At 46.0% G+C, this 24,705-nt stretch overlaps 1 protein-coding gene and 1 long non-coding RNA gene across 8 annotated transcripts; one reads left to right on the top strand and one right to left on the bottom strand.

Moving 5' to 3' along the window:
- Nucleotides 1–219: 219 nt before the first annotated feature.
- On the bottom strand, nucleotides 220–8,208 carry LOC144604139 (uncharacterized). The gene is made up of 2 exons (XR_013548697.1): nucleotides 7,879–8,208; nucleotides 220–4,265 (listed from the first exon to the last, which is right to left on the bottom strand). It is a non-coding gene; the product is annotated as an uncharacterized LOC144604139 (long non-coding RNA).
- On the top strand, nucleotides 7,861–24,481 carry LOC144604138 (uncharacterized). Of its 7 annotated transcripts, none has more exons than XR_013548696.1 (8): nucleotides 7,861–8,404; nucleotides 15,158–15,242; nucleotides 16,711–17,019; nucleotides 20,398–20,463; nucleotides 21,908–22,812; nucleotides 23,577–23,729; nucleotides 23,843–23,976; nucleotides 24,096–24,481. XR_013548696.1 is itself a non-coding variant. In XM_078418323.1 (5 exons), the coding sequence occupies exons 1-3, from the start codon at nucleotides 8,231–8,233 to the stop codon at nucleotides 21,968–21,970; spliced, it is 303 nt and encodes a 100-aa protein (XP_078274449.1). In that variant the 5' UTR covers nucleotides 7,861–8,230; the 3' UTR covers nucleotides 21,971–23,729; nucleotides 23,843–23,976; nucleotides 24,096–24,481. The 7 variants fall into 7 exon arrangements, 2 of the variants coding, with proteins under 2 accessions (XP_078274449.1, XP_078274448.1); XR_013548694.1 differs by having other exon boundaries at nucleotides 23,454–23,729; XR_013548692.1 differs by having other exon boundaries at nucleotides 21,908–23,729.
- Nucleotides 24,482–24,705: the final 224 nt, after the last annotated feature.

Genomic DNA, 24,705 nt, shown 5'->3' with positions numbered 1-24,705 from the left:
TGCCTTCTTATTTTTGCCTTCTGGATAATCTCACATTTATCTACATTATATTGCATCTGCCATGCATCTGCCCACTCACTCAACCTGTCCAAGTCACCCTGCAACCTCCTTACATCCACTTCACAGTTCACACTACCACCCAGCTTTGTGTCATCTGCAAACTTGCTAGTGTTATTTCTAATTCCAGTAGGATGCGTAAATGATAAGCCTTGAGTAATATTTAAAGATATAACAACTTTTATTAGTTTTGCCTTGAATTATTCAAAAACAAATCTGGGTTACATTCACAAACCACTTCAGATTTTTATTTGAGTCAATCCTCATTTTAATGCTTCTCTTACATGACTGTCATTATATAAGGCACCATTTTGACCGTGTGTGAGCACTAGTGCTGGATACCACTGCACCAATAATCCTGAGAGCAAGAGTTCAGGTTGTAACGAGTTTGCTGTTTGAATCTTAACACCATAGTGTTTTGAGAATTTGGAAGTGTGCACCTTAAGACGCAGTTGTTGGAAGGTCATACAAGTGCATTCTCAGGTGCCATACTTTTGAGACCCACCAACTTACAAGAGGTACAGCTGTATCAATTGGTGAACTGAATTATGGGCAATCAGTGATGGCGTTGCCAGCATAAATATTGACTGGGAATTAATTGCGTAAAATGTTAAAATTATTAAAAATGTGCATATTTTTGTCTTTGTAAACGCAGAGAACAGATTGAAAGTTCGAGTCTGGAAGGTGAAAGTAGCCAGAGCTGTCTTCCCTGTCGATCGTTATCTAACATCATTAATGTGGTGGGTAGTGATATTTATGCACAAACTGTTTTAACATCATGCCGTTGGAATAACATTCATATCAATTTCTAAACTGAAGTTTTCAGTTAATGTTAATGTAATTTATTAATTCTAAACTAATGGTATCAATAACATAACGCAGTTAAAGTTCACCAGTTATAGGAGTAGAATTGTGCCTTTCGGCCCATCGAGTTAAAGAAAAACAGGTGCTAGAAATCTGAAACAAAACGATGACTGCTACAAAATGCTCAGCAGATCAATTAGCATCAGTGGACTCTCCACTGACATGCTGAATATATCCATTCAACATCTGTCAGCCTTGTTAGAACACACCTGGCTTTCAATATCAATAATAGTTATGATTTATATTTTTCTCACTCACTTTGCATTTCAAGCCATTCATCCTTTTTCGTTTGCACTGAATAACAATACGTTTGTTATTTCTAACTTTGCAATTATTTTCTAGTGAACGCTGGTTGATATAGGTTTTTTTCATTTCGTTGCAGAGAATTATGTCATCTTTATGAATTTGAAGAAAAATGTTTACCCTGATGAGGCAGATGTAAAGATGGGTCGACCGTCAACAGGAATCTGACGGGTATTATTTAAACATATGATTCCTATTAGCAATTAATTTTTCCATTATACTATTCGATATTAAAGAATTTTATTTATCCCAGGGGGGGAAACTGATCTGTCAACAGGCAAAAGAACACAAAATACTATTGTCCAAGATGCTCTGCAGTTTGAGGAGCATCCTCCCCTCCAAGATCACCTCCCATGAATCCAACTCCACCCCCAGGACGGAGCCAGCCTTCCCGATGAGTTTGTTAATCCTATTGGCTTCCGCAGCCTTCACCCTGCTGCCCCAGCACGACTGCGAAGAAGATGGCACTGGCTACCACCGATTGGTAAATTCTCACCTGAAATCTATGTCCTCTGGTTCTTAATGTCCCCGACTGGGTAAAAGGCTGTTCATCCATCCAATCTAATCCCCTCATGATTTTGCACACCTTGACTTTATTCCATCTGGCATTTCTTTATCCATTTCTTGGTTCTCCTCTGAGTTCTAAATGCTCCCATTCTTCAGGTCTAAAATTATTTCTGATGATTTATGAGTTTTTTAACACTCCCTTTAATTCCTCATGCCAGCCATGGATAATTCACTTTTTTTCGTTGGATTTTTGTGCATTAAACTAATTCTCTTTATTGTTCTTGATGTCAGATCACAGGGAAGATATACAAAAAGAATAAAATTGATCCTGGGACATGTAATGAGAAGAAGGAGATTCGGTTGATCTATGTAAGGCCTGCTGAACAACGTAATACATGGAACACAACGGAACAGATGGCAGGGGAGCAAACAACGAGGAGATGGAGGAACAAAGTCGAGCCTGCTGAAGAACCATTGGACATTGAAGCAGGTAAGGAATTGCATACTTGGGATGGTATTCAACACCTTAAGCAGGTGACATCAGATGTCGAGTCACAAGATGAATCAACAAAATCAAAACCACCGTGGTAAGTAATCACTGATAGGTAGGTACATAGGTACGGATTCATATATTTACAAGATCTGAGTTTTGGAGATAGATGGATAGATGGATAGATAGATAGACAGATAGATAGATAGATAGAATAGATAAGACTGGTCAATCCAGCTTTACATCTTCCTTTCCCCATCCCCCTCTTTGTAAAATACATTAACCTGACTTCTGTTTGTGCCTATTGAGTAATGTTGGGTGGTTCAAATTCATGCAGAGCATGAAGAACTCCAGTTGCTTTGAGTCTTCGGACCAAATAATAAAGGTGATTAGATAGGGTGGGGGAAATTCAGACAGGGTCCTATTTCTAAATCTTATTTAATGATCTATATCAGAAAGTGTACGTCATTAATACATTCTCTACCGATACAATAGGAAGGATTAGTATGCGGGTGATTTATGTGTTTGCAATGACCGAAATAACTGTAGCGTAGCAGAACTTTTTATTTTAAGAAGCAAATTTGTGCTGGGGTAGGGGTAAAGAAGGAATGTCACCCTCTAGTGTCCAGTAGGTGTCCCTGCCTCTGGGAATGCTGCAAGATTGTATTTGGTAAAGGAGAATGATCACAAAATAATTCAATGGGTTTTACAAAGGAGGGTAGCACAGTGGCGCAGCGGTAGAGGGGCTGCTTTACAGCGCCAGAGCCCCAGGTTCCATCCTGTCTACCGGTACTTGCCTGAGCGAAGCTTATCCGTTCTCCTGGGACTGTGTGTGGGTTTTCTCCGAGATCTTTGGTTCCCTGCCACACTCTAAACGCATAGAGGTTTATAGGTTCATTGTTTTGGTAGAAAAATATAAATTGTCCATTGTGTGTGTTGGATAGTGTTAATGTGCAGGGATCGCTGGTCGGTGCAGACTTAGTGGGCCGAAGGACCTGTTTCCGCGCTGTATAGCTAAACTAAACTACAAGTTAAAAATACAATGCTTACATATCTGTTGTGCTGCTACAAGTAAGAATTTTGATTCAGTCTGAAGAAGGGTCTCGATCCGAAACGTCACCCATTCCTTCTCTCCAGAGATGCTGCCTGTTACTGATTTACTCCAGCATTTTGTGTCTGTCTTTGATTTGAACCAGCATATGCAGTTCTTTCCTGCACACTAAGAATGTTGATTAGTACATGTGTCAGGGTTTATGTGGAGAAGGCAGGAGAATGGAGTTGAGAGGAGATAGATCAGCCGTGATTGAATGGCGGAGTAGGCTTGTTGGGCTTGTTGGGCCGAATGGCCTAATTCTGCTCCGAAAACCTATGAAATGAAAGCTCGAGAGCTTTTAATATTGAGAGCATCATATTGAAAGCCACTTCAATGGTACTTCATGGTCTCATGTACCTAGGTAGAGTGAAATTCATATTTTGTATACAGTACAGTAACAATTTTGTTGTAAATGGGGCACAATCGTACTTAAGTACAGGAGTGTTAGATTAGTAGATAACAATGAGGCACTACACAAGAGTTGCCATTTTTCCAGCGACAATTTGTGCCCTTCAAGTTCAGAGTTATCAAAAAATGTGAGAGCCTTAACTTGGCCATAAAGGCACATTGTCCAGGCGGTGGCAGTGGGTTGGGGTTGCAGGGGTCAGCCTGACCAGGCGATGCGTCGATGGCCTCCATCGTTGCTCCGCCGCTCCATGCCGCTGCAGGCTGCATCTGATCCACACGCATGGCCATTGGGAGCGGCACCTGATCTAATTGAACCCAGGCTGTTGCAAGGCCTCCAGCGGCCCCATCTTGCCAATACGTTGATCTGGAACACGTCGACCCGCGAACACGCCATCCCTCGCCTCACGCGACCATCACATCTCAGTCTCCGCGTCCACGGTGCCTCCCAGGCATCTGATCTTGGAACACCCAGAGCATCTCCAAGGTAAGAAACCAGCAGATCACCAGCATTGTTGGGACTGTTTTAATTTGTATTTTCACTTGCTTTTTGTAAAATGGGGAAAATTATTTTGATTAGAAAGGGCACCAGGAACTGCTACTGCAGATTAAATAAAGGAAAATCATACGTCAGTATCATCTATACGTATATATCTATCTATCATCTATCTATCTAAATACTAAAACTCAGATCTTGTATATATATATATATCCGTATCCCTGTATCTGTGATGTCGCCAAAACGGTAAACTGTAGCGCCACAATTTTTGCACCACCTTAATCACCACTCTCGCCGCCAGTGCCTATAACATTTTTATTTAGATTGGTCGTATATTTTTTAAGTTACAGAGGATTTAAAGTTAAAACATTTAATTTCTAACCGATTTCTTGAAGGTCTTCAGCGTGTGACGTCACAATGCGCCTGTGAGATGAGCTCTCGGCCCCCCCCAGCCCACAATTCATGCAGATATATATATATAACATGTGGACCTGCCGCCTAAACAGTAAACCGTAGCGCTACAATTTTAGCGCCACCTTAATCACCACTGTCCTGGCGGCTGTTTATAACAAGTTTTAATTAAATTGGTCGTATATCTTTTAAGTTAGAGACATTTTAAACTTTAAAACTCTCATTTCTAAACACATTTTTCAAACTGTTGTGCGTCTGACGTCACCATAGGGCACGCACGGCCTCTCCTCACTCGCACAAACAAGATGGACGCCGTTAGCGGAGCCGCCCGCCCGCAATCAGGGGCTCCCCTCTCCCCCACACCCGGGGACACTCCCGAGCAGGAGGGAGATGGTCGGACTGATGGTCCACTCATCCTTCCCTTCCGTCCCTTCAGCCCATGCCACAGCGTCCTCGAGTTCCCCCTCTCGGCCGGGCCCAGCGCCCCGCACCATTACGTCACATAGAACACAGCGGGCAGCTTCTTCTCCTCCTTCAGTGGCCGCTTCCACCGATGGAAGCGCCGACGAGGGCCGCTGCCACCGACTGCCCCGTCACGACTTCAGAAAGAAGGCGGCCTCCTCACGCTTCGCCATGTTGTGCGTGCCTCCCGCCGTGCCTCTATCCTCTCGCTTCTCTCCCCTCCCCACTCTCCCAGTCCCACCGCCACCCGCCTCGAGTAGCCCCACATCCGCTGCCCGACTCCAGTAGTCCCACCTCCGCTGCCCGACTCCAGTAGTCCGGCGCTCCCTCCTCCCTGCACGCTCGGTAAGTGCCAAGGGAGGGGAGTGGGCGTGGGGGCAGAGTGGGTGGAGGGAAGGGTGGGGGTAGGAAGGGGGTGAGGGTGGGGGGAGTAGAGAGTGGGGAGACGAGAGAATGGGGTGTGGGGGAGGAGAGAGTGCGGGAAAGGGGGTGGTGGGGAAAGGGGGGAGAGTGAGAGTGGAGCTGGGGAGGGAGAGTGGGAATGGGGAGGAGGGCATGGTGGGGTGGGGAGGAGGGAATAGTGGGAGTCGGGAAGAGGGGAAGGGGACAGCAGGGGTGGGGGGGAGTGGTGGGGGGGTGAGAGAATGGGGGTGGGGGAAGGGGGACAGTGGGGGTCAGGGAAGATGGGAGATTGGGGGGTAGGGGGGGGGGATAAGGGGGATTGAGTGGGGGGTTGAGGGTGCTACACCAATACAGAAGAGGCTTTGGGGCCAGGGCTCCTCTGTCACACCCTCTCCCCTTCCCTGTACCCCCTCATTGACGTCAGGGAGAGTGAGGGGGGGGCGGGAGTGAGGGGAGGGGAGAGTGAGGGGAGGGGAGAGAAGCGGGAGGAGATGGAAGCCCCTGATTGAGGGCGGGCGGTTCCACTAACGGCTGCCATCTTGTTTGTGCGATTGAGGAGAGGCCTTGCTCTGGTGATGTCAGACGCACAGCAGCCCTTGGAAAATGTGTTCAGAAATGAAAGTTTTTAAATTTAAAATCTCTCTAACTTAAAAAATATAAGACCTATTTAAATAAAACTTGTTATTAACAGTCGCCGCGAGAGTGGTGATTAACATGGCGCTAAATTGTGGCGCTATGGTTTACCGTTTTGGCTGCAGTTCCACATGTCCAAAACCAAATTTCAAAATCTCAGGGACATATACATACATACATACAAATATATTTATATATACAAGATCTGAGTTTTTGTCGTATATATACGAGCCCAAGTGGACTCGTTGCTCATAGAGGGGGGATAGGGAAGGGGAGAGGGTGTGACCCAAAGCCTCACCTGTATTGATGTAGCACCCTCAACCCCCCCCTTATCCCCCCCTCCCTATCCCTCACTCTCCCATTTTCCCTGACCCGCACTGTCCCCCTTCCCCCCAACTCTCTCATCCCCCCACCACCACCCCCCTCCCCCCCACACCTGCTGTCCCCTTCCCCCCACCCCTCCTCCTCCTCACCTCCACCCCCACTCTTCCCTGCTCCCTGCCCTCCTCTGCAATCCCACTCTCCCTCCCACCCCATTCACACTATCCCCCACCACCCCCCTTTCCCCCACTCTCTCCTCCCCCCACCCCACCATTCTCTCCTCCCCACCCCCCTTCTCACTCCACCCCACCTCCCCCACTCTCTCCTCCCCCCCATTCTCACTGTACCCCTTCCCCCTCTTCCCCACCCCACTCTCCCGACCCCCTCTTCCCCGCACCACACCCTCCCCCTCTCTGTCCCCTTCCCCTTTTCCTCCCTCCCCCAGTCTCTCCTCATACCTGACCCTCACTGTCCCCCTTCCCCCAACCCCCACTTGCTTTCCCCACCACCACCACCCCCGCAACCCTGCTGCTCCTTACCCCAATCCTCCTCCCAACTCCCACTCTTTCCTCATCCCCAGTCCCACTCCTCCCTCTTCCCCTGTCCCACTCTCCATCCCACTCACTCCCCTACCCCCCTTTCCCCCACTCTCTCCTCCCCCCACCCCCCCCAATTCTCTCCTCAGCCCCTTTCCCCCACTCTCTCCTCTCCCTTTCCCCCCACTCTCACTCTCCCCAGCCCCACTCTCTCCTCCACCACTCCTCCCCGCTCCTTTCCTTCCCACCACCCTCACCCCCTCCTACCCCCGCCCTTCCCTCCACCCACTCCCCCACCCCATTATCACTGTCCGCCTCCCCCTACTTCCCCACCCTCTTCCCCCACCCCACACCCCCTCTCCTCCCCTTTCACTCTCACTGTCCCCTTCCCCCACACTCATCCCCCCTTTCCCTGCCCCCCACACTCTTCCCTGACCCCCACTGTCCCCCTTCCCCCCACCACCTCCCCTGCTCTCTGCTCCTCCCCCTCCCCCTCCCCCACCCTCTTCCCTGACCCCCACTACTCCCTTCCCCCCACCCCGCTGGCCCCCTCCCCAGTCCCACACTCCCTCCCCAGTCCCACTCTCCCTCTCACCCCCACTCGCTCCTCCACCACCCCAACCCCCTCCACTCTCCCCCACACCCCCCTCCACTCTCCCCCCCCACCCCCCTCCACTTTCCCCCCCACCCCCCTCCACTCTCCCCCCACTCTCTCCCCACCCCCTCCACTCCCCCCACCCTCCCCCTCCTTGCCCACTCTCTCCCCACCCCCACCACTCTCTCCCCACCCCCTCCACCCCCTCCTTGCCCACTCTCTCCTCCCCCCGCCCTCCTCTCCAGCCACTCGGCCCCCACGCCCACTCCACGGAGAGCCGTTGCGGCGAAAGCCACTTACCGATCCGTGCAGGGAGGAGGAGGGAGCTCCGGACGACTCAAGGCGAGCAGATCATCGGCGGCCCGGTCGAGCTGGGACTCCTCGAGGCGGGCGGCGGCCCGGGGACTACTGGAGGCGGACATCGCAGCGGCTGGGACCATCCCAACCCTCCCCCACACACGGCCCCCACGCCAACTGCCCTACGCGGACCCGTTGGTGGCGAATGGCAGTTGCTGAGCGTGCAGAAAGGCGGCCGGAGCTCCGGAGCGCGACCGTTACTGTGGCCTGGCGGGGCCGCGCGCACATGATGGCGGGGCCGCGCGCACAAGATGGCGGGGCCGCGCGCACATGATGGCGGGGCCGCGCGCACAAGATGGCGGGGCCGCGCGCACAAGATGGCGGAGCGCGAGGAGGAGGAGGCCGCCATCTTTCTGAAGTCGCGACGGGGCCATCGGTGACAGCGGCCCTGTTGGACGCCGCCATCGGTGGAAGCGGCCGCTGGAGGAGGAGGAGAAGAAGCTGCCCGCTGCGCTGCGGCTTGTGTGCGGTAACTAACGGTGCGGGGCGCTGGGCCCGGGCGGGAGGGAGGACTCGAGGATGCAGTGGGTTGAAGGGAATGATGCGTGGACCATCAGTCCGACCACCTGCCTCCTGGTCGGAGTGTCCCCCCGTGTGTGGGGAGGGAGGAGAGAAGAGAGGGGAGCCCCTGATTGCGGGCGGGTGGACGGCCCCGTTAACAGCGTCCATCTTGTTTGTGCGAGTGAGTAGAGGCCGTGCTCGCGCTATGGTGACGTCACACCCACAGCACTTTGAAAATGCGTTTAGAAATGAAAGTTTTAAACTTTAAAATCTCTCGAACTTAAAAACTATACGACCAACTTAAATAAAACTTCTTGTAAACAGTCGCCAGGAGAGCGATGATTAAGGTGGCGCTATGGTTTACCGTTTTGGTTGCAGGTCCATTACATAGAGGATGTAACTAGGAAAATTGACAGGGGAGAGCCGGTGGATGTGGTGTCCCTCGACTTTCAGAAAGCCTTCGACAAGGTCCCACATAGGAGATTGGTGGGCAAAATTAGAGCACATGGTATTGGAGGTAGGGTACTGACATGGATAGAAAGTTGGTTGACAGACAGAAAGCAAAGAGTGGGGATAAATGGGTCCGTTTCAGAATGGCAGGCAGTGACTAGTGGGGTACCGCAAGGCTCGGTGTTGGGACCGCAACTATTTACAATATACATCAATGACTTGGATAAAGGGATTAAAAATACCATTAGCAAATTTGCCCATGATACAAAGCTAGGTGGCAGTGTGAACTGTGAGGAAGATGCTATGAGGTTGCAGGGTGACTTGGACAGGTTGTGTGAGTGGGCGGATGCATGGCAGATGCAGTTTAATGTAGATAAGTGTGAGGTTATCCACTTTGGTGGTAAGAATAGGAAGGCAGATTATTATCTGAATGTCCAACGTGATCTGGCTGGCTTAGTGCATCAGTCACTGAAAGGAAGCATGCAGGTACAGCAGGCAGTGAAGAAAGCCAATGGAATGTTGGCCGTCATAACAAGAGGAGTTGAGTATAGGAGCAAAGAGGTCCTCTGCAGTTGTACAGGGCCCTAGTCAAGTCAAGTCAAGTCAATTTTATTTGTATAGCACATTTAAAAACAACCCACGTTGACCAAAGCGCTGTACATCTGATTAGGTACTAAGGAAAAAAGTACTAGTGAGACCGCATCTGGAGTACTGTGTGCAGTTTTGGTCTCCAAATTTGAGGAAGGATATTATTGCTATTGAGGGCGTGCAGCGTAGGTTTACTAGGTTAATTCCCGGAATGGCGGGACTGTCATATGTTGAAAGACTGGAGCGACTAGGTTTGTATACACTGGAAATTAGAAGGATGAGAGGGGATCTGATCGAAACGTATAAAATCATTAAGGGGTTGGACACGTTAGAGGCAGGAAACATGTTCCCAATGTTGGGGGAGTCCAGAATCAGGGGCCACAGTTTAAGAATAAGGGGTAGGCCATTTAGAACAGAGATGAGGAAAAACCTTTTTAAGTCAGAGAGTTGTGAATCTGTGGAATTCTCTGCTTCAGAGGGCAGTGGAGGCCAATTCTCTGAATACATTCAAGAGAGAGCTGGATAGAGCTTTTAAGGATAGCGGAGTCAGGGGGTATGGGGAGAAGGCAGGAGCGGGGTACTGATTGAGAATGATCAGAATGATCACATTGAATGGCGGTGCTGGCTCGAAGGGCCGAATGGCCTTCTCCTGCACCTATTTTCTATTGTCTACCACAATGACAGGTCAATAGACAAGAGGTGCAGGAATAGGATAGTGTTAATGTACGGGGATCGCTGGGCGGCACGGACTTGGAGGGCCGAAAAGGCCTGTTTACGGCTGTATATATATGATATGATATGATAATCCACAGGAACTGACCCCGAATCTATAGAACATTGGAAAATGATCACCAATGTGTCCACAATCTCTAGAGCCACCTCCTTATGTACCCTGGGATGCAGACCATGAGGCCCTGGGGATTTATCAGCCTTCAGTCCCATCAGTCTACCCAAAACTCTTTCCTGCCTAATGTGGATTTCCTCCAGTTCCTCCGTCACCCTAGGATCTCTGGCCACTAGAACATCTGGGAGATTGTTTGTATCTTCCTTAGTGAAGACAGATCCAAAGTACCTGTTCAACTCGTCTGCCATTTCCTTGTTCCCATAATAAATTCCCCTGCTTCTGTCTTCAAGGGACCCACATTTGCCTTGACTATTTTTTTCCTCTTCACATACCTAAAAAAGCTTTTACAATCCTCCTTTATATTATTGGTTAGTTTACCCTCATCTTTTCTCCCCGTATTAGTTTTAGTTATCTTCTGTTGCTCTTTAAAAGAGTCCCAATCCTCTGGCTTCCCACTCTTCTTTGCTATGTTATACTTCTTCTCTTTGATTTTCATGCTGTCCTTGACATCCCTTGTCAGCCACAGGTGCCTCTTACTCCCCTTAGAATCTTTCCTCCTCTTTGGGATAAATTGATCCTGCAACTTCTGCATTACTCCCAGGAATACCTGCCATTGCTGTTCCACCGTCTTCCTTGCTAGGGCCTCCTTCAAGTCAATTTTGGCCACCTCATGCCTCTGGAGAGAAGGAATGGGTGACGTTTCGGGTCGAGACCCTTCTTCAGACGTTCTTCAAACGTCACCCATTCCTTCTCTCCCGAGATGCTGCCCGACCTGCTGAGTTACTCCAGCATTTTGTGAATAAATCGATTTGTACCAGCATCTGCAGTTATTTTCTTATACTACTTTAACTTCGGTATTCAACTCCCCTTTTACACAGGTCACAATTGGGCCTGACCTTACTCTCTTATCTCTTCAAGAACTTCCCTTCCCATTTATTCGAGAGTCCTTTGCAATTTCTCCTGTATTCGCTTCCCCTTTAACTCCATCTTCATATTCCCAATTTGTCAACCCTTCCCCCCCACTACTTAGTTTAAAGCCACACTTGTAGCACTAGCAAACCTGCCTGCCAGAATGTTGATCCCCCGGCTGTTAAGGTGTAACCCGTCCCTTTTGTACAGGTCACCCCTACCCCAGAAGAGATCCCAGAGGTCCAGAAATCTAAATCCCTGCTCCCTGCACCAGCCCCTCAGCCATACATTCATATCCCCGATCTCTCTGTTCCTGCCCTCACCAACACTAACTCTCTAAACTCATGTAGCAGTATCTCCTTCCTCTTCCTCCTGACGTCGTTCGTGCCCACGTGCACAACTACTTCCGGTTGAACACCTTCCCTCGCTAGGATGTTCTGAAGCCGGTCTGTGATGTCTTGAACCCTGGCACCAGGGAGGCAACAGACCGTCCTCAAGTCCCGCCTGCCGCCACAGAATCTACTGTCCGTACCTCGGACAATGGAGTCACCCACTACTATGTCTCTTCCTGACTTCGGTCTCCCCGGTCGAGTTTCCTTGCCTGGGTTAGAGCCGCCAACACGTCTGCCGGTCGGACTGGAAGAGTCTTCTGCTTCGACAGTTCCCAATAGGGTGTACCTGTTTGCAACAGGCTCAGCCACCGGACAGCCACTGTAGTCCACGTTCACTCCCCCCTGAAACAGTCTCCCACCTTCGCTCGACCTGGACCCTTGGCGTGACAGCCTCACAGTAGATCCTGTCCAGAAAACTCTTGCATTCCTGGATGGCCCCGAGGTCATCCAGCTGCTTTTCCAACTCTGCCACAAGTCCATTCAGGAGCTGCACCTGGACACAGTTCTTGCAGCTGTAGCTCCCAGAAGCTCCAGCGGTGTCCCTACCTTCCCACATCCTGCAGGAAACACACTGCACCAACTTATTGGCCATTACTTTATTGTCTAAAAAAAAAAACAGGCTTAAAAACAAAGGTAACTTCCTCACCTCAGCCTCCTCGCCGAAGACTCGCAGCCAAAGACACGCAGTTTTCTCACAGCGCACCTCCTTCGACAGGGCTGCACTCCCTGTGCAAGTCTTGCTTATATCAGTCACTAAATTACTTAATTGGCCAATTTACCAACCTACTTTAATTGATCAACCAATCCACGTACTCACTTCTATCCTGCCTTCCTGTCGAGCTTGGAGTTATGCGCTTTTCTGACTGACGACTATCGTCCCTTTGGCGTTCTTTTTAAACTGTCTTTTCACACTGCAATTACCGCATACTTTGCTCTCAGCCAACGGTAGTCCTTGCTCTGCTCCTGACTTTTTCTGACAGACTCTTCCTTCTGTTTCTGATAATTCTTCCACACCTTCTTCTCGTGTGGTACTTGCTAGGTGTCCTAGTCTTCGGACAATTGGGCCTAGATCTCTAGCTGAATATGGTGGTTGTACTGCAATAGTTAAATGGGGGACTGCCATACCTTCCAGCGCACATACCCTCTGTTGTGTTGGCGTTAGGCCGACCGCTAGGGCTATGCCTTCTTTTCCAAAATATAGATGCGGGCATACAGTCAGACTATCTTCTTGCCCTAACAATTCTTTTATTTGTTCTTCATATTCTGGGTCAAGATTCCTCAGATACTTTGCAGTACAATGCAAGCGGGTTTTCCAGGGGAGGACTTCCAGCATTAAGTAAAGTGTTTGGGCTGCTGGAGACAACGGTTAATAATAATAATAATATATTCCTTTATTCGTCCCGCACCGGGGAAATTTATAGTGTAACAGCATCAAAGTGGACAGCAAGAGAGCAAGAGATCATTCATTATAATAAAAGATACATAGATTGTCATTTGTTTCCATGCATTCTTAGCTGTTATTGTTGACTCGTCTGCTGGGAGCAGTGCTGGTTGTGCAGTCTCACAGCAGCGGGAAGGAAGGACCTCCGATATCTCTCCTTCACACACTTGGGGTGAAGGAGTCTGTCACTGAAGGAGCTACTCAGTGCAGTGACAGTGTCCTGCATGGGGTGGGAGTCATTGTCCAGCAGCGATGTTAGCTTTGCCATCATCCTCCTCTCTCCCACCACCTGCACTGAGTCGAGGGTGCAACCCAGGACAGAGCTGGCCTTCCTGACCAGCTTGTCGAGTCTCTTCCCTTCCGCCGCTGAGATGCTGCTGCTCCAGCAGACCACTCCTTAGAAGATGGCCGATGCAACCACCGTGTTGCAGAAGGTCCTTAGGAGTGCCCCGGCACTCCAAAGGACCTGAGTCTCCTTAGCACATAAAGTCTGCTCTGGCCCTTTCTGTATAGCGCATCGGTGTTTTCAGTCCAGTTCAGTTTATTGTTGAGCTAGACACCCAGGTACTTATAAGAATCCACCCTCGCGATGTCCATTCCCTGGATGTTCACCGGTGTCGAGGGGACCTGGCTGCGCCGGCGGAAATCTACCACCCTGGTTTTCCCCGCGTTGATCCGGAGGCAGTTCCGCTGGCACCAGTCAGGTAATGGAAATTAGCCTTTACTGAATTCACAAATCACATAAACATTTGAGATATACAATATAATTTTCTAATTGAATTCATGTAGGGCTAATGATTGCTTTATTTTCAATTGATTGATATTGAAACAGTTACCAACACAATAAGACCAAAATCTAAAAAGTACCTTTAAAACCAAGTATTGTAAGCAGCCACAAAATCAGTCCGCTGAGTGTTTCCAGTATTTTCTGTTTTGATTCCAAATTTCCAGTATTCAGTAAACTTTTTGCTCTTACTAATTAAATCCGTAGCAGACATGGGCAGGAAAGTTAAATATAACTATATCGCAGAGCACAAGTCTTCACTGTTTGCAACTCCAAATTTTGTGCCATTTGCAAACTGACGAACCAATCCATCTACATTGTTGTTTATAATCACAAACGAGCGTCCCAGCACCGATGACTGCGGAGCACCACTGTCCACATGATGTGCCCATAGTTTTCTTTGTAATACTATTTCCAAGTCTGGAGTAACACCTTGCGTAATCACACTCTATATTTCAAAACGATAATGACAAGAATTATTTAACCTTAAAAAAAAATATATTCTGATTTTCTTTAATAGAATTCCAAAATACTCCTTGATTAAAATGAATGTTAACTTATTTTAATCAATTTCCATGAATAACATTTTCTTTGTCTGAAGCATTGGGCTGTGGAAGTTTGCACAGTTTAGGCTCGCAGAAGCAATATTTTTCATAACATTTTCCAACACGCTGAGTGTTGATCCCATCTCCATTTTATGCCAACGTAGTCGAGTCCATCGCACAGATCAAACTCTCCACCATTTACACTTCATGATGTATCGGAAAAGCTGCCAACATAATCAAAGACTTGTCCCACCCTGGACATTCCTCCTATGTGCTCTCAGCGGACAAAAAGATTCAGAAGCTTGTTCAAAAGCTTCAAAAACAAATCTGGGTCACGTTCACAAACCACTTCAGATTTTTATTTTCGTCAATCCTCATTTTAATGCTTCTCTTACATGACTTTGTCATTATATAAGGCACCATTTTGACCGTGTGTGAGCACTAGTGCTGGATACCACTGCACCAATAATCCTGAGAGCAAGAGTTTGGGTTGTTACGAGTTTGCTGTTTGAATCTTAACACCATAGTGGTTTGAGAATTTGGAAGTGTGCACCTTAAGACGCAGTTGTTGGAAGGTCATACAAGTGCATTCTCAGGTGCCTTTCTTTTGAGACCCACCAACTTACAAGAGGTACAGCTGTATCAATTGGTGAACTGAAGTATGGGCAATCAGTGATGGCATTGCCAGCATAAATATTGACTGGGAATTAATTATGTAAAATGTTAAAATTATTAAAAATGTGCATATTTTTGTCTTTGTAAATGCAGAGAACAGATTGAAAGTTCGAGTCTGGAAGGTGAAAGTAGCCAGAGCTGTCTTCCCTGTAGACCGTTATCTAATATCATTAATGTGGTGGGTAGTGATATATATGCACAAACTGTTTTAACATCATGCCATTGGAATAACATTCATATCAATTTCTAAACTGAAGTTTTTAGTTAATGTTAATGTAATTTATTAATTCAAAACTAATGGTATCAATAACATAACGCAGTTAAAGTTCACAAGTTATAGGAGTAGAATTGGGCCATTCGGCCCATTGAGTCCACTGCCATTCAATCATGGCTGATCTCTGCCTCCTAATCCCATTTTCCTGCCTTCTCCCCATAACCCTTGACACCTGTGCTAATCACGAATTTATCTATCTCTGCCTTAAAAATATCCATTGACTTTTACAGCCCTCTGTGGCAATGAGTTCCACAGATTAAATACCATCTGACTAACAAAGTTTCTCCTCACTTCTACTTCCTTTCTAAAAGAGCGTTCCTTAATTTGAGGCTATGACCTCTGGTCCAAGCCTCTCCCACCAGTGGAAACATCTTTCCACATTCACTCTCTCTATGCCTTTCATTATTCTGTAAGTTTCAATGTGATCCCCCCTCAACCTTCTAAACTCCAGCGAGTAGAGGCCCAGTACTGTCAAACCCACTCATTCCTGAATCATTCTTGTAAACCTCCTCTGGACCCTCTTCAGAGCCATACACATTGCATCTCTCCTTATAGAGCCTCAGCATTACATGTCTTGCGTAAAGGTTTATAGTTAAGTCTGCCGACAACTCTTTTTCACTTTTATTGATTAGTACTCCGTTCCTTCCATCTCTCTTTCCCACTGGCTTTTTTTCTCTCGTGTACCTGTATTATTTCTTTAAGACAAACTGAAAGAAATGATTTAATTTGTCTGCCATTCACCATCTTTAATTCCCCTGTCTCTGCCTGTGAGGGCCCACACCTGCCAATGTTAGTATTTTCCTCCTGCAGTCCATTTTATGTTCACACCATTCGAGGCATACAGTATGGAAACAGGCCTTTCGGCCCACCTATTCTAGTCCCATTTTCTGACATTTGGCCCATATCTCTTCAAATCTTTCCTATCCACATGTGCCTGTCCAAGTGCTTTTTAAATACTGTTATAGTACCTGTTTTAACTATATCCTCTGGCAGCTCTCTCTATATATGCACAATCCTGTGTGTGGAAAAAGTTGACACTCTGGTTTTTCTTGAATATTGCCCCTCTCACCTGAAATCTATGTCCTCTGGTTCTTAATGTCCCCGACTCTGGGTAAAAGGCTGTGCATCCATCCTATCTATTCCCCTCGAGATTTTGCACACCTTGACTTTATTCCATCTGGCATTTCTTTATCCATTTCTTGGTTCTCCTCTGAGTTCTAAATGCTCCCATTCTTCAGGTCTAAAATTATTTCTGATGATTTATGAGTTTTTTAACACTCCCTTTAATTCCTCATGCCAGCCATGGATAATTCTTTTTTTGGGGGGGGGGGTTGTGCATTAAACTAATTCTCTTTATTGTTCTTGATGTCAGATCACAGGGAAGATATACAAACATAATAAAATTGATCCTGGGACATGTAATGAGAAGAAGGGGATTCGGTTGATCTATGTAAGGCCTGCTGAACAACGTAATACATGGAACACAACGGAACCGATGGAAGGGGAGCAAACAACGAGGAGGTGGAGGAACAAAGTCGAGCCTGCTGAAGAACCATCGGACATTGAAGCAGTTAAGGAATTGCATAATTGGGATGGTATTCAAAACCTTAAGCAGGTGAAATCAGATGTTGAGTCACAAAATGAATCAACAAAATCAAAACCACCGTGGTAAATAAACAAAGTGAGTTGCTTAGAAAGTATGAATACTCTTTAGAATCCCTTTGCAATGACTGTTGAAATGTGGGAAATGCACTGTTTAAAAAATCAAAGAAGAAGCACTCGAGGAGAAAGAATAGGGTAGAACCAGTGGAAGGAAATGATGAACCTGGCAAACCAATTCCACGCATTGTGCATGGTCAACAAAAATCCTTTTGCTCTGACATATCCAGAAGGAAACAGCAATTTATTAGGAACTGAACATAATACTTGAAATGCAGTAGTCATCAAAAAGAACAAATGCATTTGAATTGTGTGCTCAGCGTAAATGAGATAATACCTTGCAATTGTTGATTAAAATGATAGTTTTATGTATTAATAAGACTGGTCAATCCAGCTTTACATCTTCCTTTCCCCATCCCCCTCTTTGTAAAATACATTAACCTGACTTCTTTTTGTGCCTATTGAGTAATGTCGGGTGGTTCAAATTCATGCAGAGCATGAAGAACTCCAGTTGCTTTGTGTCTTCGGACCAAATAATAAAGGTGATTAGATAGGAAGGGGGAAATTCAGACTGTCCGATTTCTAAATCCTATTTAATGATCTATATCAGAAAGTGTACGTCATTAATGCATTCTCTACCGATACAATAGGAAGGATTAGTATGCGGGTGATTTATGTGTTTGCAAAGACCGAGATAACTAGCTTAGCAGAACTTTTTATTTTAAGAAGCAAATTTGTGCTGGTGTAGGGGTAAAGAAGGAATGTCACCCTCTAGTGTCCAGTAGGTGTCCCTGCCTCAGGGAATGCTGCAAGATTGTATTTGGTAAAGGAGAATGATCACAAAATAATTCAATGGGTTTTACAAAGGAGGGCAGCACAGTGGCGCAGCGGTAGAGGGGCTGCTTTACAGCGCCAGAGCCCCGGGTTCCATCCTGACTACCGGTACTTGTCTGTGCGGAGCTTATCCGTTCTCCCAGGGCTGTGTGTGGGTTTTCTTCGAGATCTTTGGTTCCCTGCCACACTCTAAACGCATAGAGGTTTATAGGTTAATTGGTTTGGTAGAAATATATAAATTGTCCATTGTGTGTGTTGGATAGTGTTAATGTGCGGGGATCGCTGGTCGGTGCGGACTTAGTGGGCTGAAGGACCTGTTTCCGCGCTGTATAGCTAAACTAAACTACAAGTTAAAAATACAATGCTTACATATCTGTTGTGCTGCTACAAGTAAGAATTTTGATTCAGTCTGAAGAAGGGTCTCGACCCGAAACGTCACCCATTCCTTCTCTCCAGAGATGCTGCCTGTGTTACTGATTTACTGCAGCATTTTGTGTCTATCTGCGATTTGAACCAGCATCTGCAGTTCTTTCCTACACACTAAGAATTTTGATTAGTACATGTGTCAGGTGTTATGTGGAGAAGGCAGGAAAATGGAGATGAGAGGAGAAAGATAGATCAGCCGTGATTGAATGGCGGAGTAGGCTTGTTGGGCCGAATGGCCTAAGTCTGCCCCTATAACTTATGAAATGAAAGCTCGAGAGCTTTTAATATTGAGAGCATCATTTTGAAAGCCACTTCAATGGTACTTTATTGTCTCATGTACCCAGGTAGAGTGAAATTCATATTTTGTATACAGTACAGTAACAATTTTGTTGTAAATGGGGCACAATCGTACTTAAGTACAGGAGTGTGAGATTAGTAGATAACAATAAGGAACTACACAAGAGTTGCCATTTTCCAGCGACAATTCGAGCCTTTCAAGTTCAGAGTTATCAAAAAATGTGAGAGTCTTAACTTGGCTATAAAGGCACATTGTCCAGGCAGTGGCAGTGGCAGTGGGTTGGGGTTGCAGGGGTCAGCCTGACCAGGCGATGCGTCGATGGCCTCCACCGTTGCTCCGCCGCTCCATGCCGCTGCAGGCTGCATCTGATCCACACGCATGGCCATTGGGAGCAGCACCTGATCTAATTGAACCCCAGGCTGTTGCAAGGCCTCCAGCGGCCCCATCTTGCCAATATGTGGATCTGGAACACGTCGACCCGCGAACACGCATCCCTCGCCTCAGGCAACCATCGCTTCTCAGCCTCCGCGCCCACGGCGCCTCCCAGGCATCTGACCTTGGAACACCCGGAGCGTCTCCAAGGTAAGACCCCAGCAGATCACCCGCACTGTTGGGACTGTTTTAATTTGTATTTTCACTTGCTTTTTGTAAAATGGGGAAAATTATTTTGATTAGAAAGGGCACCAGGAACTGCTACTGCAGAGTAAATAAAGGGGAATCATCTATATATTAAAACTCTTGTTTGTTTGTTTGTTCCTGAACTACAGCCAAAATGGTACACGATAGCGCGACAATTTTAGGCTCACCTTACTCACCGTCATCCCTTTAGTGTTAATGGAAGACGTTTCATTGAAATCGGTGTTATATTTTTTAAGTTATTTTCATTTTAAAGTTTAAATCTATCTCCTAGTGAGGGGAGAAGGTAGGGGAGGATAAGGGGGGTTGAGGGGGATGGATGGAGTGGGGGGGAGAGGGAGGGGGTCGAGGGAGGTGGAGAAGGGGAGGGGAGGAGGTCGGGGGAGGGGAGGATGGAGTGGGAGGGGGAGGAGGGTGTGAGGGGATGTGGGGAATGGGAGAGGAGAGGGTGCTGCACCAATGCAGGAGAGGTTTGGGCCCAACAGATCCACTTGGTCTAGTTTATTTATATTATCCCTTCATATTCACCTTTTTTACTCTATTACCCTCTTACTATACAATTATCAATGCATGCTAAATTTATTGGAGGTGGATAATAGTTGCTCAATATATTTTTAAATGGATGTGCCGGGAATTATCTTCCATGAGCTACAGCAAAGAGACAGTCTGAACATTAATTGAATTAAATTACTTTAAATATTTGTGCCTATGAAGTCAGCTGGAAAATCAAAGAAGCAGCCTTATCAATGGCCACTTATTTGTGGAATAAGTGTTTAAGTTCTATACCAAGCTACTATTCTCCTAAGTTACCTTCGAGGTGTCTATTTCTGTAACTCAGTAATAACAAACAATAAATGAATTATCCCTATACCCTCGAACCATGAATAACATTTCATTGATGAATGTAAAACTGTTGGGAAAAAAAGTCTTTTTCAATTGCTGAAACTGCAGGGTGTAAAATTATTTTTTAAGTGCAACATGTATAATAGATTCATGATAAATGTTGTCTTTTAATATAATTATAGTTATCTTCAGTTTGAGTTCTACAGCTAGTGAAGATAAAATATACATTTCAGTATTTGGGTCATACAGCATGGAAACAGGCCTTTGACCCAAGATGCCCCAGCTACACTAGTCCTAATTGCAGCAATGATCTCCTAAGCCAGACTAACATGTTTAATGGTTATTTTGTCTGTCTTCGTTTAGGTCGACACGTTGCATCCAAGGGTCCCAGAATACCAGTATGTGGCCATTGGGCTGAACTCGATCTTGGTAAACACAAATTCCCCATGTTTGGTGTTGTTTGTTTATACTTAGTTTGAACAATGTTTAATTTTTTCAGCTTCAGCTTTCACATGTAAAGCTTACAGCATAAATATCTTAAAACAATTATTCTTCAGAATGAGAGTCGGGGGAGAGGGGGACATAGAAAGGGAAGTGTAAGGTGTTAATACGAGACATCACGGAAAATGGAGAAAAGATCATTGTTAGTTAGGAGAAGGTGACAACGAAGCATGCAGAGAAAATTTAATCAGGGAAATAGACTGGTCAGAGAATTTGGAGGGGGAGGGATGGGGAGAGGGGGAAAGCAAGGGTTATTTGAAGTCAATATTCATACCGCTGGGGAGTAAGCTGCCCAAGCAAAATATGTTGTGCTGGTCCACCAATTTGAGCGGGCCCTCACTCTGACAGTGGAGGAGGCCCAGGACAGAAAGGTCAGTACGGGAATGGGAGGGGAAATTAAAGTGTTTAGCATTTTGGAGATCAGGTAGCTTTAGGTAGACTGAGTGGAGTCAAGGATCGAACCTGGGTCTCTGGCGTTGTGGGGCAGCAACTCCACCATCTGTGCCACTGTGCTCCCTTATCTGCTTCAACCACACAAAATACAGGGGGTGCCACACAATGGCTGCCTCCCCTACAGTGTCTGTCCTTGTTTTTGCCTTCCAGCACAGTGAGGAATGTGGAGGAGTCACTGTGGTGGATGTTCATGTTAAAATGTATTTTGTGTGTCCTGTTGCTTTTTATTGTTATGACTGTATGACAAATGACATTTCTCATATGATGCCAAACATAATCACAGATTAGGCAACTGGTTTGCAGACCCATTACATTTAGTATCCCAAGAGTACTCCAAAGACGTACAGGTATGTAGGTTAATTGGCTGGGTAAATGTAAAAATTGTCCCTAGTGGGTGTAGGATAGTGTTAATGTACGGGGATCGCTGGGCGGCACGGACTTGGAGGGCCGAAAAGGCCTGTTTCCGTCTGTATATATATGATATGATATAAGTGAAGCAGTGTGACTATTCTCATGGGGTAGTTACGTTTTTTCAGGGAAAGTCATTCATCGTTTGAACTGTATAAAAAAAATGCAGAATGCAATTAATTTATTAATTTTTGATCATTGTACTTTTTTTGAAAGAAAAGTGCACTCATTTGTTTCCATCAGTTCTTGTAAAATGAAAACTTTATGGTCCAATCTTTCAAAACAATAATTATTACAAATTAAATATGATTTATTACTGTGTAAATTATATTGAAGGTAATAGTTTCCAATATTTGTTTATTTTTATAGCAATATATTTAGTTACTTAATCAGTATCCTATTCAATTATTACAAGTTAAATATGATTTATTACGATGTGCAAATTTTATTAAAGATAATTGTACCAAATATTTTGAATCGTTTTTTTATAACAGTGTTTTCAAATACACAGGACGTGATGTTAAAATCCAAAGTGCCAACTCTCAACCTGCTCCCGGTGGTGATGGAACGCTAAAGCACTCACCTACGCTTCTCCGATGTTGAGAAAGGCGGGGCAGACACGTCATTGGGGTTATCAAGTGGGCTCCTATTTTCATCAACTGGGCCCAAGATGTCTCCAGTAGGCTCAGCGGTGTGTTCTGGTGCCCCAGAACCACCCCCCTCTGCATCTGCCTAGCCGGCTTATTTGGGAGACCAGATGTGGTCTTTCCTCTTCAGCCAGAGCCACTGCCTACTCCGCTCTGCCACCCCTGATGTTTCATTGTTGGCCTGGCGTAGGGCTTGTCCGCTGATCCCCAGGTCCTTCATCAGTCTTACAGTTGATGTTGCCACGAAGCTCCGACATCCAATTGCTCCCCGCTGTTCTGCCTCCGCTGCAAGCTCTGTGTATTGCAGTTTCTTTCTTTCAAAGGCTTCCTGCACAGCATCCTCCCAAGGGACTGTGAGCTCCTCAAAATACACCATGCGCTGAGAGTTGGACCAGAGGACAAGATCAGGCCTCAAGTTGGTGATGGCTATCTCTGATGGAACCGTAAGCCGCTGGTCCACGTCCACCAGCATCTGCCAGTCCCGGGCTGCCTCCAGCTGTCCAAACCTGGTCCTTGGTGGAATTTTCCGTTGCCTTTGGTCTCCCTTCTGAACAAAGGCAATTGACATAACTGGGTCGGTTGTTCTGTGCAGCAGGGCATTGTTGGTTGTTCTCCTGCTTTCCAGAGTCGCTGCCAGGCATTTGAGCACTTGATTATGTCTCCAGGTGTACCGTCCTTGGGAGAGGCTCACTTTACACCCAGTGAGGATGTGCTTAAGCGTGGCTGGTGTTGAACACAGGGGGCATGATGGATCTTCACCCAGCCATTGGTAGAGATTTTTATATTTATTTATCAGTATTCTATTCAATTATTACAAATTAAATATGGTTTATTACTATGTGTAAACTTTATTAAAGATAATTGTTCCAAATATTTTGAATACATTTTTATAGCAATATAATGATCTAGTTATTTGACTAATAAAGTGTGATTGTGATTGATTGTGATTATTTAATCAGTATCCTATTCAGTGAGCAACTGAAAACAGGAACAGAAAAGCAGGGCTCAATGTCAGCAACTACATGAAGGCAGATTGTTTAGGAGACGAGGCTGTCGCCACACGGTTGTCAAGGTGTCGCCTGTCTGCTCGTGAGTCGTCTCCAAAGAGTCGTAGCGTTTTTCTGGTCGCCGCTGGATTTTGAGATGTTGAAAACTTTTCAGCGACAGTGAATTTGACGCCGATAATCGTAGCTTGACATCTCCTGACGTAACAGGTGACGTAGGTTGTCGCCAGGTGACGTAGGTTGTCACCAGTGTTGACCGGTGAATTCCATTAGCGACTACCTACGTCAACCGGCAACAGGTACCGAGTTCCCTGACTGCACCTGTACAACGTCATGTCGTGTGGTAGCTGCTGTCTCCATTCTCTTGCATGCAGGCAATTCACATTGATCTTTTTTTTTTTTACAGATGATCAACTATGTGTCTTTTTCAAAAGCCAAAGAACAAGATACAAGAGTTCTCTTTTCATCCATCCATCCACCTTTTATTTCCAAAAATTAATTACCTGTATCTTACCTATTTATGTTGCAGCTCATGCAACAGGCAACAGAGGCCAGACAGGCCATGGCACAGCCCCTGACACCACGTGACACCTTCCTGGGATTCTTGAAGAATGAGCTGCTCAAGATCCCAGATAAAGTGTGGTTTAACTACACCATCACTGCCCATAACTTCTTCCAGCCAGTGAATATTTTCAGTGATTTTTGTGGGATTTGGGAGACATTTGACTTTAATATTTGATCTTAAAATTTATAGTTATGTATGAAATATTCACACTTAATTCATGTGTGTTGCAGAATCTGCTGTAGATGGGAAACATGGGACAGCAGCAGATGGGACGGGCTCTGATGGGACCACCACAGCAGATGCCACTGATGGGACTACCACAGCAGATGCCACTGATGGGACCACCACAGCAGGTGCTCACCAGGTATCTAATTTTGTAATGCTTTGTGTGAATTGGAGTTGGAATTCTTTGTCACCCACAGCTTGGTAAAAGTTTTGATTTCTTTGCCTTTCGCTTAATATTGATATGTTTCTGTGTTGCAGCCACAGTCACTGATGGGACCACCACTGATGCCACCACCAGTGATGCCATATTATCGGCAGGCAACATCATTACCATCACAGCAGGCATACACTGTATTGCAGCCGGCAATAACAGATGAGCCCTGCCTTAACACACCCACACTTGCACCAGTGACACGAGGGCGTACCCCCAGAACAGAGACCCTGGACGCAAGTGTGGATTTTAGTTTGGATATTCAATCTGATCACCCATCACTGTAATGTGTACACATAAATGACGTTAGGTTTTGCACTTGAATCCTGTTTGAAGTTTATTAAATTTTATTGAGATTTATATTTTTATCTGCACTGTTGTATGTTCTTATCAAACTTTATTTAAAAAAAATGTTTGTTTCAATAAAGGAAAATTTTGACATTTTGATAAAAGATTGATGTATGAAGTTATTGTATTTCAGATTAGTTTCTCATGGCATCACTTTCAAATAGTCAAGATGCAGAATGAATGGAAACCCTACCATACACCCTCTTTAATAGGGATACAGGGTGATTCCATTGCTTTGGAGGCCACAATGACGTCAATTTGTCTGGGAAAGCACCAACTGTAAAACCACATGTATTTCTATGAAATTCA

Source organism: Rhinoraja longicauda, chromosome 21 (genome assembly GCF_053455715.1).
Source record: "Rhinoraja longicauda isolate Sanriku21f chromosome 21, sRhiLon1.1, whole genome shotgun sequence".
Classification (NCBI taxonomy): Eukaryota; Metazoa; Chordata; class Chondrichthyes; order Rajiformes; family Arhynchobatidae; genus Rhinoraja; species Rhinoraja longicauda.
This window is presented reverse-complemented; position numbering and strand designations above follow the sequence as displayed.

Bases quoted from the DNA above. Each gene is read 5' to 3' on its own strand.
- LOC144604138 (XM_078418322.1), top strand. From the start codon at position 8,231: ATGGCGGGGCCGCGCGCACAAGATGGCGGAGCGCGAGGAGGAGGAGGC. The intron at 8,415-20,397 runs GTGCGGGGCGCT...GTCTTCGTTTAG, and splicing joins CTTGTGTGCGGTAACTAACG to GTCGACACGTTGCATCCAAG. The intron at 20,464-21,907 runs GTAAACACAAAT...TCAAATACACAG, and splicing joins TTGGGCTGAACTCGATCTTG to GACGTGATGTTAAAATCCAA.